This window comes from Arvicanthis niloticus, chromosome 12, assembly GCF_011762505.2.
Source record: "Arvicanthis niloticus isolate mArvNil1 chromosome 12, mArvNil1.pat.X, whole genome shotgun sequence".
NCBI lineage: Eukaryota > Metazoa > Chordata > Mammalia > Rodentia > Muridae > Arvicanthis > Arvicanthis niloticus.
Window position 1 is genome coordinate 40,763,667 of NC_047669.1, and position 15,068 is coordinate 40,778,734.

General features: G+C 38.2%; 1 protein-coding gene across 1 annotated transcript in view; it reads left to right on the forward strand.

Annotated features, from left to right (window-relative positions):
- The first annotated feature begins 2,742 nt into the window (after positions 1–2,742).
- Senp7 (SUMO specific peptidase 7) overlaps positions 2,743–15,068 on the forward strand; it is a 77,032-nt gene continuing 64,706 nt past the window's right edge. Inside the window, 4 exon segments of the mRNA XM_076942489.1 lie at positions 2,743–2,761; positions 4,854–4,876; positions 4,878–4,907; positions 14,854–14,948. Coding sequence (XP_076798604.1) covers positions 2,743–2,761; positions 4,854–4,876; positions 4,878–4,907; positions 14,854–14,948 — 167 coding nt within the window.

A 15,068-nucleotide genomic window follows, 5' to 3' on the forward strand; every position in this document is an offset into this window, starting at 1 on the left:
TTTATTTTATGTCTATGAGTATTTTCCTTCATGCACACATGTGTACCATGCTGTTCCTGGTGCTTGTGGTGATCAGGAGAGGATATCAGATCCTTTGGAACTGGACTTATAGTTGTGAGCTGCCTTGTTGGTGCTGGGAATCAAACCCATGTCCTCTGCATGAGCAGTAAATGTGCGTAACTGCTTGAGCCATCTCTTCCAGTCCCTGGAAAACAGTTGTAGCAGAGTAAGTTACCTACTTTTAGCATGACCCATTGTTTCTTGCTTTGTTTTTAGAGTGACCTCTTTCTATATCACCCTGAGATTCATGTATCATCAAAACCGGTGGTCCAACACTCTGTCTTCCTATTCACTTACTCACCAGAGCTCAGTTCCAGTCTGCAATCTAGTTTTCAAGGGTCTGAAGATGACATTGGTGGAGTGCACCTTCTGCACTCTTGGTGTGACAAACTTTAATTCTTTAAAACCCTTATTATTTTTGATTTATGGATGAAACTGGGATTCTAAGCATCTGTTAGTAAAAGCTAGTGTTAGAAAGAGGCCAGAATTAAAAACTCTGGTCTCTATTACAGTATCTATACATTAAACATCTCTTACTGCCATTTTACATTAATTATCCCTACCTTGGGAAAAAAAGTTCCATGGCCAAAAAAAAACTAGTTTGTTGTTTAAAACCAAAGACCAAAAATACCTTCAGGTTTTATAAATTCTTTGTGTGCTCTTGTACATGTGGCTCATGAAGAAAGTACCTTTCAAGCGAGGTAGCAGAGAGAGGCTGAGGGAGGAAGGAAGAGGGAAACTGATAGAATTTTATTTCAATTAAAACCGAAAAAGAAGAAATCGGCTGTGAGGACTGGTGAGATGGTCAGTGGTAAAGGTGCTTCCTGCCGAAGCTGACAAAAGAGTTCACTTGGTGTGAAAGACAGACTACTCCTGAGCATTGTCCTCTGACCTCCACATGATACTGTATATATATGACTCCTCCAACCCCCAATAAAATAAGTGAAAATGTAGCTGAGTGCTTCTTGATTTCCTCTTCAGTTCATCTTGAGGGGTTAGTGTCCCATGATACATTTTTCTAACATGCAATCAATTGGTCCAGGTGATAATATGTTTTGGCAGTATTAGAAGTCTATGTGACCTGACCACAATTTGTTTCTTTAGTGCCAGGGTCCTAAGGTTGATAACCAGGGGATGAGAAGGTAAGACTAGGAGCAGCCTGCATTGGAAGGTCTTGAGCAAGCTGTTTCTTATGCCAAGCAAGTTTTTCAAGAAGTACAGCATCTTATACAGTTTTGTAGGGGGAAATGGCTGAGTCAGCAGAAAACTATTATTTAATGGGTCAGTTTGCAAGAAGCTACTCAAGCAATTTTTCACAAAGAGAACACCAGATATCTCAAGTGCATCACAGACTAAGTGCTCACTGTCTGTGTGAGGGAAAAGTTGGGGTCTCAGAATCTTGGAAAACAGCAGCTCCTGCAAGGCCCTGGCCATTACTGGCCTTGTCAAGCAAGCATGTACCTATTTTAGAGAAGGGACTAAGTGCCTTCTCTGTACATCAGGAACCTCAGAGAAACTCCTCCACTGGCCTGTTCCTCAAAAGCAATGGACTGTGATTAAGTTCAAATTGAAAAGCTGCAGTTAAATATGGTGAATCTGCATTATTTTCCAAGATGATACCTAAGGCAGTTTGAAGTGAGTGGAATTGTCCATAGAAAGTATAAAGGGCTAGGCATGGTGACACATGTCTTTAATCCCAGCACCATGTGACTTCAAAGCCAGTCTGGTCTATATTAGCAAGTTCTAGGCCAGCTAGGCCTATATTAGAGAGAAACCCATCTCAAAACAAACAAACAAACAAACAACCAAACCCAAACAACAATAAAACCCAGAATAAAAACAAGGTCAGATAATTTGAAAATGGAGAAAAGAGACATTGCCAGTCACTTAGTAGAGTGGGAATAGGATTAGGAGGAGAGGGTGGGAATGTAAGCATTTCAGAGAAAGTCGTATGAGGGATTTGCCAATAGAGGTTACTTTTTGTGGTGAATGTGTTCTAATAACAACAGGAGAAGTCAGATTTCAAGAAGCTGAAGGAAACTAAGTTGTGGATCGCCTCGGCCTTATATTTTGATGTTATTCCCCCTTTCCTGGGAAGGCTGCACAGGAGTGAATCATTACACAGGTGAATTCTAGTGAACCTTCTGCCCACCTTAATTTATAAAATAAAGGCTGGAACCAGTGATTGTGCAGAAGAAGGGGAGGTGGAGGAATAAAGGTTGGTGGAAGAGAGCAGGAAGTGAGAGGAGAGAGAGAAGACTGCAGAGGACAGTGGAGGAGGATGACGGGGAAGCAGGAGGTAGAAGGACAAGTGCATGGCTTGGAAAACCTGCAAGTTATAAGGGTCTCATAGCTGGGGAATAGCGTAGTGAAGTGGTGAATCTGCCCAATCTAGGCTTGCAGAATATATTCATAATTATTGAGTTGTGTTTTCTTTGACCGGTCATATTTGGGTTGGAGATTTACTGCAACAACTTTTCATGGTGAATGTGTTCTAATAGCAACAGATGAAGTCAGATTTCAAGAAGCTGAAGGAACTAAGTGATGGGAGGAAGTAGGCCACAGGAATAAGTTGAGAGGTGAGAGGAGGGAAAGTTACACAAGTTAAAGTAGGGAAACAGGGTTAGAAAGAAGATAATATGAAGTCTGATTGGCAAGGGACTAGGAAAGGTCAGCAGAGAGATGGTTAACGATATATCAGGTAAGCTATAACTGAGACTATGAGGTGCTGGAAGAGGGGGGATGGAGTAGATTTGATGACATGGGGAAAGTGGGGATGAAGACGAAATAAGTTGGAGAAGTTAATATTGCAGTCATGGCTTGCTGTGATATAGGCGAGGCATTATGAAAATGGAGTTTTAAATGGAGCTCAGGAATGGGAGATTATTTGGGTTGAAAAAAGGGCATAAGTAATTTCAGAGTTTTAAAATGTGAGTTTGCAGCCAGCCATGGTGATGCACACTTTAATCCAGCACTTGGGAGGCAGAGGCAGGTAGATGTCTGAGGCCAGCCTGGTCTACAGAGCAAATTTCAGGACAGCCAGGGCTACACAGGAAAACCCTTTCTTGAAAAGAAAAAAAAATGTTGAGTTTGCAGTGGTTGGGGTTACTAAAGTTGATAATGAATCCAATGATACTAAGCAGTAGGAGGCAGCAGGAAAATAAGTTTAGTCTAACTTAGTGTAAAGTGAGTGACAGGATGTGGAGTCAAGGAAAGGGTTCAGGGCCAAGTGTGGAATGAGAGGTTTATATTTCAGAAGTTGGGTGAAGTGTGGTGGCACACACATTTAATACCAGAACCGGGGAAGCAGAGGCAAGTGGATCTCTAAGTGCAAATCTACAACATCATCCAAGAAACGACTAGTGTAGCTGAATGCTTCTGTAGTCCTAGCACTATGGTGGATAGAGACTGAAGGGTCACAGGCATATTGGCTGCTGGCCTTCCAGGTCCAGTGAGAGACCTTGTCTCAAATAAGGCAGTGAATGATATGTAGGACAACCTGATGTCTTCTGTTTTCCCTACATATTGAGAGATGTGTGCATCTTGCACACAGGCTTGTATACATCCTACATGTCCATTACATACATGTACTCAAGCATACAAACCAAAGATTGCTTCTCCATCATTTATTGACAAAAATTCTTTTCTTGCTGAGTTATAGTAATATACCACAAGTAGATGTCTTGGTGTTATGTGTATAGGTTTGCATTTGTATGCAGTTTTTATTATGAAATCTGCTATATAATTTTGGTAGGTTACAGTTCCTTTTTGGACAGGATCTTACTATTAGCCTTGGCTGTCTGGGAACTTGATATATAGACCACCAGGCTGGCCTTGACATCACAGAGACCCACCTGTCTCTTCTTCCTGAGTGCTAGGATTAAAGGTATGACCCATCATACCCAGACTGTGGGTAATAATTGCTATAAGAAATCTTGGCTGTGTCTGATTTGCTCAGTATTGTTTATATTCACTTGCTTAGCCTTGTTACACCTGATAGGAGTGGCACATGATAGTTATTAAGCAAGCATTTGCTGATTGAGAGAATTCATATAAGTAAAATCCACAGGAAGTCTGAAAAATGTTGATGAGTAAAGAGTTAAAGTGTTTCTGTTTATGCAGTGGTGTGTGTGTGTGTGTGTGTGTGTGTGTGTGAGAGAGAGAGAGAGAGAGAGAGAGAGAGAGAGAGAGAGAGAGAGAGAGAGAGAGATTGATTGATTGATTGGGTGTGAGTGACTACTGGAAGGAAATCTTTTTGTAGAATACTGCTGCCCAATCATCTGATTCTACCACGGCTATGACGTTTTTTTTTTTTAATCAGGAAATTTCTGTTTAGTTCCTCTAAATTGTCCTCATGCTGGAGACATTTGCTGGAGACTTTTGTGACAATCTGTTGTACTGACACATGGCAGACTTCTTGGTCTTTTAGGCATAGCCCTTTAGGATCTACAGAACATATCAGTGTATTACAAGCATAACAAACAATTTTATTTTATTTTTTAAGTTCACACTTTTTAAAATTATTTTTATTTATATGAGTACACTATAGCTATCTTCAGACACACTAGACTAGGGCATCAGATCCAATTACAGATGGTTGTGAGCCACCGTGTGGTTGCTGGGAATTGAACTCAGGACCTCTGGAAGAGCAATCAGTGCCCTTAATCACTGAGCCATCTCTCCAGCCAAACAAACAATTTTAAATAAGGGAAAGATATAAAAGGATCCTGTTCATTAAATTCTGTCATTTAGATATTAAGTAACGATTTTTATTATGTCTTTCATTTTTGTAGAGATTGTTACAGAGGGGAAAAGGAAAAAAGTCATCACCAGCTGATTTACAGAAGGTATGTGTTCATGTGTTTATGGTCTTTGAAGTTACTGGTACCAATACCATTGTGCTATTTTCTTTTTAGTATAATTAAAATATACTGTAAACTTTAATCAGCATTTTAGGTAAAACTCAGTTCTAATTCACTGAGGGTTGAGCACAGAACTCTTTCTTGAACTTGACTTAAGTTATTACATGGTAATCAGTATACCTTCCAGTGCTCGTCTTAGATTTTACATAAGGCATAGTTCTGTGTTTCTTTGGTGAATGAATAGCATGTCTCATGTTCATTTATTAAGAATTAAGATTTAGAAGAGTTTCTTTCATGGTTTGGTAGTAATTTATATTTTTTATATCCATTATTATTTTAGTATAAATGAATGATAAGATTTAGAAGAGTTATATTCATGATCTATGCTGAAAATGATACCTAGGCTATGCCCTTGTTTATTTAGTTTAGGTTTTTAACTAATTATTTAATTAATTTTTATGCATATGGGTATTTTGCCTCTATGTATGTCTGTGCATCACAAACACGATTGGTGCCTGTGGAGGCTAAAAGATGGTGTTGGATTCCTTGGGGCTAGAGTTACAGATGGTTGTGGCTGACCCACCATGTGGGTGCTGGGAATTGAACCTGAGTCCTTTGGAAGGGCAGCTAGTGCTCTTAACCTGTGAGCCAGTTCTCCAGAACCTGTGCTTTCTTTTCGTTTGTTTAAAAAATTATTTATTTATTTTTATTTTATGTGCATTGGTATTTTGCCTGTATGTATGTCTGTATGAGGATGTTGGGCCCTCTGGTATTGGAGTTACAGACAGGTGTGAGCTGCCATATGAGTGTTGGGAATTGAACCCAGGTCCTCTGAATGAGCAGGTAATGCTCTAACCACTGAGCTGTCTCTTCAGCCCTGTGCTTTATTTTCTTGAAACAGCATGTAGCACAGGATATCCTTGAGCTCATTATATAGCTGAGAATGATTCTTCTGTTCTACCTCTCAAGTACTCAGATGACAGTATATCAGAATGTATCAATAAAAAAATTATTCACTTATTCTGTATAAGTCAAAAAGTCAAAACTAGCAAAAACAATTACTAATTTCTACTTATATAACACGTTTTTAAAGTCATCCTTTAAAAAAATGAGACACCCTCCCCCCAGCATTTTGTGATTTAAATGTAGGAATAACCTGATTCACACAATAATTAATTTTTATTAGATAAAAGTTTTTGCTTTTTTTTTTTTTTTGGTTTTTCAAGACAGGATTTCTCTGTATAGCCCAGGCTGTCCTGGAACTCACCCTGTAGACCAGGCTGGCCTCGAACTCAGAAATCCTCCTGCCTCAGCCTCCAAGTGCTGGGATTAAAGGCGTGCGCCACCACTGCCCAGCAAATTTTTTGCTTTCATGCACTCTTTTATTCATGTGTTTTTTCTGTATCTATCTATATGTATCTTTTTTTTTTTTTTTTTTTTTTTTTTTTTTTTTTTTTGAGACAGGGTTTTACTATGTGGTTCTGGGTGTTCTAGAACTTACTATGTAGACCAGGTTGCCTCAAACTCACAGAGATCAGCTGCCTCCCAAGTACTGGGATGAAAGGCACTCAGTACTATTTCTGGCTACATGTTTAGCCTTAACTGAGAACATTTTTTATGTTATGCAGTTGTAGCATTTGGCAGAGGAGGGTGATGGGAGGGAATCAGTAGTGCCTTAGGTGACCATGTAGAGAACATTGTTTTAGGTATTGGTTTTCATTGGTTGATTTACAGTTTGCAGGGGGTGCTTTCTCCATTTAAAATGTTGGATTTAGATTAAGTTGGGTAAATGATAGAAATAATTTTATTTTATATTGCCAGATCAGAAACTGTTGTATCCAGTGACTCAGCTTGTTTTTCTGTTACTCGATGAGGATACCTGAGACTGGTAATTTGTAAAGAAAAGAAGTGTTAAGCCAGCGAGATGGCGCAGTGAATTAAAGAAAATAAATGTATTTTGTTCATGGTATTGGAGAGCCATTGGCATTTGTTCATTTTCTCTTGAGAGCCTTGTTCAGTTTCAGCTCTCAATAGAAAGTGGAAGAGCAAACAGGCTGGAGATGAGGTTGAGAGAGCATGAGGGGAGAGTTTCAGCAGTTCTTTGTAATAATCTCTCTCTTTTCTCTCTATTTTTCATCATCCTCATTATCATTATTATTTTACTTATTTTTTGATTAAGCCTCTCATTGTGTGGCTCTGGCTGGCTTGGAATTCTCTATGTAGATAAGACTGGCCTAAAAATTCAGAGAGACAGCCTCTGCCTCCCAAGTGCTAGGATTAAAGTTATCTGACACTGTACCTGATGCAGGAGGGTCTCTTGTGCGCAGAAGTTTGAGGTTAGCCTGGGAAATAAATCCATAATACTGAATTAATAAATCGCTGTCAAACGCTTTTCTCCTGAGTTCTTCTGCCGGTTCCTTCTTTAACCTTTCTCCGTTTTCACAGTGTTGAGGATCCAACCCCGAGCTTTGAAAATGGTGAGGATGTACTCTGCTACTAAAGCCACACCCCTTCCATATTCTTTAGTATGGCTTTTTATTTCCAGATAACTTGTGACTTAGGAAAGTTACAGAAACAGGACAGAATTCCTGTATACTATTTGTTCAGTTTATTCTGATGTTAATATCTTATATAATGATAGTATGATTGTCAAAAAATAAGACATTAGCCTTGATCTCATACTTTAGCCTGTAGATCCATTTCAAGAGTCTCCATTTCATTTATTTGTTATACCTTCTTAATTCCTTGTCTGATTATCACATTTCTTTAGTGTTGTTGCTTTTATAGCCATGACACTTTGGAAAAGAACTAGATAATACTTTGTAGAATATTCCTCAACCTGAAATGGGGTGTGTGTGTTACATGTGCGCCTGTTTGTCTGTATGTGTGTGATTGTTTGGTTAAGGCAGTATCTCTTGCTTACTCTCCTGTACAGTTGCTCATTTTCTCCTTATCATTAGTAGGTGTCTTGGAAAAGACTGCAAATTAATGCAATGGTAATATATATATATATATATATATATATTTTTTTTTAATTTATTTTTTATTGGATATTTTATTTACATTTCAGATGCCATCCCCTTTCCCCATTTCCCCTCCCTAGAAAACCCCTATCCCATACCTCCTTCTCCTTTTTGCTTTTATACAATTTTTTAAATGTCAACCAAAGGCTTTATAAGTTTGGTAATGCTCAATATCAATCAGAAGCGTAACCTAATACCTAATCTAGATATATCAACTATCTTTGACTGGTGGAGACATGTGAACATCCGCCTCCCCCCTCTTTCAGGTGTCCGGCCCCCCTCTCTTTCTCTCTCATCATCTAGCTCCTCCTCTCCTTCTCCTCCTCCTCTCCTTACTCCTCCTCTCTGTACTCCTCCCACCTTAGCTCCTCCTACATATCACCCTTTCCGTTAAAATAAAACTTTTCTCTCAAAATACACTTAGAGCATAACTATACCAATTTATGTCAGTAAGGTGCAAGATACCCAGTCCATCATTTTGTTGACTAAGCAGAACCTCTGTCATCTCTCCTAAATAAAAGACTTAGTTCTGAACCTGGCTTTTTTTTTTTTTTTTTCTTGGCTTTAGAATGAATGTCAGCTGAAAACCATCCTCTCAAATCTTTTCTCTGAAAGTAAATAGCAAGGATTGGCTATGAGACTATAAGTTTTCAGCCCCATCAGAAATCCAGAATGACTGAGTTAACTGAGATTATGGGAAGCACAAAGCATAGCTTCTGAAACATAGCCAATTTATAGAGACTGCTGAACACCTGGACAGTTTTCTATACTACAGAATGTTGGAGCATCCGATCTTCAGCCTTCTGGCCCAGGATCATCTGACAGACCTAGTGATGCAGAATTATTAAGGGCTGATTACTCTATCTTGGCAGATAAAATCAGTTGACTATTCTGCAAGTATGTCCTTTTCTGGACAGTAATTTGTCTGTAGATGACAAAAGGCAATTCTTGCCTAGTGACTGTCTCACCACAATTGGAAATAACTCCAAAGATGCTCAATTTCTTCTTAGAATCCAAGACAGGAAGCTGTCAGGAGCAGACAGGTCTCTAATCAAAATGAACATTAATACAGAAATGTTTGTAACGTCAATTCTGTGGATTTCTGATGTTTTGAAAACCAACTATCCATGTAAGGCAATCTGGACTGTTGTCTGTTAACTCCTCTCAGCTATTTCTAAAGAAAATACAGAAAACTCCCTAACAATAAACTCAAAGCCATGAATTTGCTATAGGCCCGTAACTCACAGTCTAACCATCTCAAATAAGTTAAAAAAGTTAAAGAAGGACTGGGTCTAAGCCTTGTATTCTTAAATGTGTTATACAGGAGCAATGCCTATGATAGTAACAATATTCATCTCATTTGCTTGAAAATTGTTTTCCAGCCTTTTACTCTAAGGTAGAGTCTGTCCTTTGTACTGAGGTGAGTTTCCTGTATGCAACAAAATGCTGGGTCCTGTTTATGTATCCAGTCCATTAGTCTATGTCTTTTAATTTGGGAATTGAGTCCATTGATGTTAAGAGATATTAAGGAACAGTGATTGTTGTCTCCTGTTATATTTGTTATTAGAGGTGAAGTTATCTTTGTGTGGCTATCTTCTTTTGGGTTTGTTGGAAGAGGGTTACGTTCTTGCTCTTCTAGGGTATAATTTCCCTCCTTGTATTGGAGCTTTCCTGCTATTATCTTTTGTAATGCTGGGTTTGTGGAAAGATACTGTGTAAATTTGGTTTTGTCATGGAATATCTTGATTTCTCCATCCATGGTAATTGAGAGTTTTGCTGGGTATAGTAGCCTGGGCTGGCATTTGTGTTCTCTTATGGTCTGTATGACATCTGTCCAGCATCTTCTAGCTTTTATGGTATCTGGTGAGAAGTCTGGTGTAATTCTGATAGGTCTGCCTTTATATGTTACTTGGCCTTTCTCCCTTACTGCATTTAATATTCCTTCTTTGTTTTGTGCACTTGGTGTTTTGATTATTATGTGATGGGAGGTATTTCTTTTCTGGTCTAGTCTATTTGGTATTCTATATAGGCTTCTTGTATGTTTATGGGCATCTCGTTCTTTAGATTAGGGAAGTTTTCTTCTATAATTTTGTTGAAGATATTTATTGGCCCTTTAAGTTGGGAATCTTCACTCTCATCTATACCTATTATCCTTAGGTTTAGTCTTCTTATTGTGTCCTGAATTTCCTGGATGTTTTGTGTTAAGAACTTTTTGCATTTTCTTTGACAGTTGTGTCAATATTTTCTATGATATCTTCTGCACCTGAGATTCTCTCTTCTATCTCTTGTATTCTGTTGGTGATGCTTGTGTCTATGACACCTGATTTCTTTCCTAGGTTTTCTATCTCCAGGGTAGTCTCCCATTGTGATTTCTTGATTGTTTCTACTTCCATTTTTGTGTCCTGGATGGTTTTGTTCAATTCCTTCACCTGTTTGGTTGTGTTCTCTTGTAATTCTTTAAGGGATTTTTGTGTTTCCACTTTAAGGGCTTCTACCTGTTTACCTGTGTTCTCCTCAAATTCTTTGAGAGTCTTATTTATGTCCTTCTTGAAGTCCTCTATCATCATCATTAGAAGTGATTTTAAATCTGAATCTTGCTTTCCTAGTGATATGGGGGAATTCAGGACTTTCTAGTGTGGGAGAACTAGGTTCTAATGATGCCAAGTACCCTGGGTTATTGATGCTTATGATCTTGAGCTTGCCTTTTGCCATCTGTATCTCCTTAGTGCTACCTGCCCTGTCTCTGACTGGAGCCTGTCTTTCCTATCATCTTGGTTGTATCAGAACTTTGTGGGGTGGGTGTAACTACTAGGGTAAGCGCTGGGGCCCAAAATCTGCTCAGTGCTCAATCGCAGACAGGATACTGCCCAAGTTAGAGCACCTGGGATCCCTGCTTCCTCTGGGTTCTTAGAGATTGGGGCCAGAGCTGCCACCCAAGATCTGCTCAGTGCTCTGGTCCAGACAGGAAGGAACCAGTGCTCCAGGCTGGGAGTGACTTCCTGGGTCCTTATGGGGTCCTCAGTTACTCCCTGTTTGGGGCAGGTCTTGCTGTCTGCTTACCTAAGATACTGCCCAAATTAGAGCACCTGGGATCCCCGCTTCCTCTGGGTTCTTGGAGATTGGGGCCAGAGCTGCCACCCAAGATCTGCTCAGTGCTCTGGTCCAGACAGGAAGTCATAGTATTATATTTTTGCCTACTATTTTGCCATCTATTTGTGGATCTTAGTTGAATTCTTTTGGTGATTTTCTATTTCCTTTATTTGTTGTCTTTTGACCAAGATCAATTATAGTATGTATCTTCCTTATTCCTTTTTCTTTTCTTTCTTTCTTTTTTTTTTTTTTTTTTTCTTGAGACAGGGTTTCTTCCTGGCTATCCTGGAACTCTTTGTAGATCAGGGTGGCCTCATATTCACAGAGATCTGCCTGCCTTTGCCTCCTGAGTGCTGGGATTAAAGGGGTGCACTGCCTTCTTTATTTCTTAATGGGAATTTTTCTGGAAAGGAGAGCTGTCCCTCTTCTTTCATTTATTTATATCAAGTTGCCATCAGATACTTATTTAATTCTGTTTATTGTAATCTACTGTTTATGATTTTTGATGGTCAAAGCTTTCCAGTTTTGGCAATAGGGTATCTTTCAAAATTGGCTCCGGTGTTTCCTTGTGTGGTATATGTGTCTATGTTTATATGTGTAGTCATTTGTATGTACATGCATGTGCCAAGGGCATGTGTATGCTTGCATGTGGAGGACAGCCTCAAGTAATCATTCTTTGGGTATTTCTCTCCCCACCCCTCCCCAACTTATGGCAGGATCTCTTGCTGTACTTGGAATTGAGAAGTAGGTAAGATGGGCTGCTCAGTGAACCCTAGGAATTTGTGGATTTCCTCTCCAGTGCTAGGATTTTAAGGTGTGAGCTACCATTGCATGCATACATACACACACACCACACATATGGATACATAGATTTATATATACTCACATGTTTAATGTGAATTCTTGGGATCTAAATTTAGGTTTCTGTGCTTTCAAAAAAGAGTAGTATACTGAATAGTCTCTTTTCCCAGCTCTCCTGTAGCCTTTTGACATAGTGCTATTTTTTTTTTTTCGAGTGCTTTCTTTTAGCATTATAAGTTAAGTTTTGGCACTGCCGGATATTAATTTGTAGCCTGTTGCTGTGCATACTTATTAGAGAAACACTTTAAATGAAGGAATTTTATTTTGCCTCATAGTTCAGAGATTTTAGACATTGGTTTTTGAGGCCATGACAAGGCAGAAACTTAGAGGAAGGGTATGGTGGAGAAAGCTGTTCACTTCAAGTTAGCAGGATTCAAGAGGAAATAGAAGTGGTCCAGGGCCAGAATAGCATGCTTCAATGGCATGCCCCCGTGAGCTACTTTCTTACTGAGGGTTCACTGTCTACAGTTTATCTGTTTTCCAGTCGTCTCTTGAGATTTTTCCACCCATCATTAAGTTATGTTATGGATTAAGTCAGCTCTCATGGTTTAAATCTCTGGAAACACCCTACAGACACTCAGGTATGCTTTACCAATCTCAGTGCAGTGCAGGTGTCTTTTAGTCCAGTGATCAGCAAGACTATCCACACACTTAACTTGTATTTATTTTTAAAATTGAAGAATTTTATTTAGGAAGCCAGTTCTAGGTGCAGTATATACTTTAGGCATTGGAGTGGTTACACTGGTTCCAAGCATTCTTAGTAGACAGAACTAGAAAATCATATGCACTTGCGCTTACTCCTCCATCTTTTGTCTGTACAAATATTAAAAAATAAGTCACCATTCCAGTCCAATACTGCTAGTCTTATTCTAGCTTTCTCTTTTCTCATTTTAAATATTTTGTCTTTTTTTTTTTTTTTTTTTTTTTTTTTTTTTTTTTTTTTTTTTTTGGTTTTGAGACAGGGTTTCTCTGTGTAGCCCTGGATGTCTTGGAACTCACTCTGTAGACCAGGCTGGCCTCAAACTTAGAAATCCACCTGCCTCTGCCTCCCAAGTGCTGGGATAAAAGACGTGCACCACCACTGTCGGCTAATATTCTTGTCTATTAGCAATGCATATTTCCTTTTAAAAATATTATTTTTGTATGAATTGTATGAAGTCACAGGCCTGCCCATATTTAAAGGGAAGGAATATGATTTTGCAGTTTGGGCTTTCTTTTGGTATCACAATATAAGGTTACCATGTGGTATGGGCAGTATTGATACTGAGTTCAAAAGAGGAACTCTTGAAAAATACAATATGTATAACCTGTGTATGACAGGGTCCATGGATTTGAAACAGCCTGAAGCCTTTGTCTTACTTCTTTCGTTTTCTAATTGAAAAGATGAAGTGTGCTAGCCCTGGTGGAACCACCCTCAGAAGCTGAGGCAGAAACGTAGAGGATTTAATGCCTGCCTGTGCTTCAGAGTGAGTTCAGTTTCTCCCTAGGTGACTTGGTAGGACTTTCTTCAAATTAATAAATTAACAGAAGGGGTAGAGATATGGTTTAGTAGTAGAGTGATTGTATCTTATGCAGGAGGTCTTGGGTTTGGTCCCCAACAGTACACAAAAATAAAGTAAATTATTTAAAAAATTTTTTTTCAAGTGAACAAATTTACAAAGAAATACCTTTTAATACAGAAAAGCAATAAATAGGAAGTTACTGGTACTCAGGAAGATTAGCTCTCCCTTCGAGAAGCCAGTGATGTGAGAGTTGAGGCATACTTTCTTCAAATTCATCCTGTCCTCCTGATTTAGGCTTTTCTTACAGAAACACTAGCAGATTAAAGGTTATTGCTGACATTAGTGCCTTTTGAGGAGTTGGCTGGTAATTGAGGCTGGGGCTGTTACATGCTAAGAAGTGTGCTCTGCTACTGAGCTGGGGCTCCCTTCTAAATGATTAGTGTATGCTGTTTAATACTCAGTATAAGTTTAGGTAATTTAAGTTTTAAACAAGTGATTTCTAACTTGTTATATTTTTGCATCATTTTAAAATTTAGGTTATTGTGAGTTTATATATATCAGAGATACAGAGTCATTAATGCTGGTGTAGTGGACAGAGGCCTGTAATCCCATCACATGGATGCAGAACAGGAGGATTGCCACAAGTTTGAGGCCAGCTGGTTCGCCTTGTAGGTTCTAGGATAGCTGGGCAACACAGAAGAACCTTTTCTAAAGAAAAAAAGACAAAAGAGAAAGAAAATGAATGACCTTAGGAGGATTATGCAGTTGAAGAGACAGCTGTTTAGACAAATACCTATATATGTCTGAGTAATATAATAATTAAAATAAATGCATTAGGAACTAACACACAAGAAGGAATGGCTTCAAATAAAGCCAGATATTATTCCAGATAGGTCTGGAGTATTTCATAAAAATAAATGCAGAGAAGAAATAGTGTGTTAACATATCGTATATACATATATGTAGTACCATATTTAGATTATATATATATATTATATAAATATCTTATGAAATAATGCAACATGTCTGAAGAAAGTTTAGCAACTCCATAAAGTTGAGTTGCAAAGTTTTAATCTGTGGGTGATGTGAACCAGCCTGAATGTAATGGAGTTTTACTTATGAGTGACAAGTGCCATTATTGTATTTTGCATATTACAGTTATGAAAAGCTTGTGTTTTATGAAATTGTAGCTTGCAATAGAAAGATTAGAAGGTGAAAAGACCAGGCTAGAGAATAGTATTTTGGAAGCTAGTGTGATTCCTCGTTTACCTATTTTATTTGATCATCAGAAGATATTACAACTGTATTTTAACTTCTTATAAATTAAGCATTAATTTAAATCTTTAAAACTATCAGAATATTTATGTAGAGTAATAGACAGTGCCTCTTTAGTTGATTCAATTTATACATATATATATTTCAGTTAAACTAATTATTTTCTTGTCCTGGTTTCAGATAACAAAGTTGTTAACTGTAAGTCAGGATGTTCTTGCTCAGTCACCATTGTCCAAACTCAGAGGCTCAGAATGCTGGGATTTCCCTTTGGAGGGTAAATTAACTTTAAAATATATTGTTGTATTTGATCTGTTTAAAATATTGTAGTATATATATTTTATATTTCTTATGTGTCATTTTTAATTTTCTATGTAATTAAAGATTTAATAATAGCT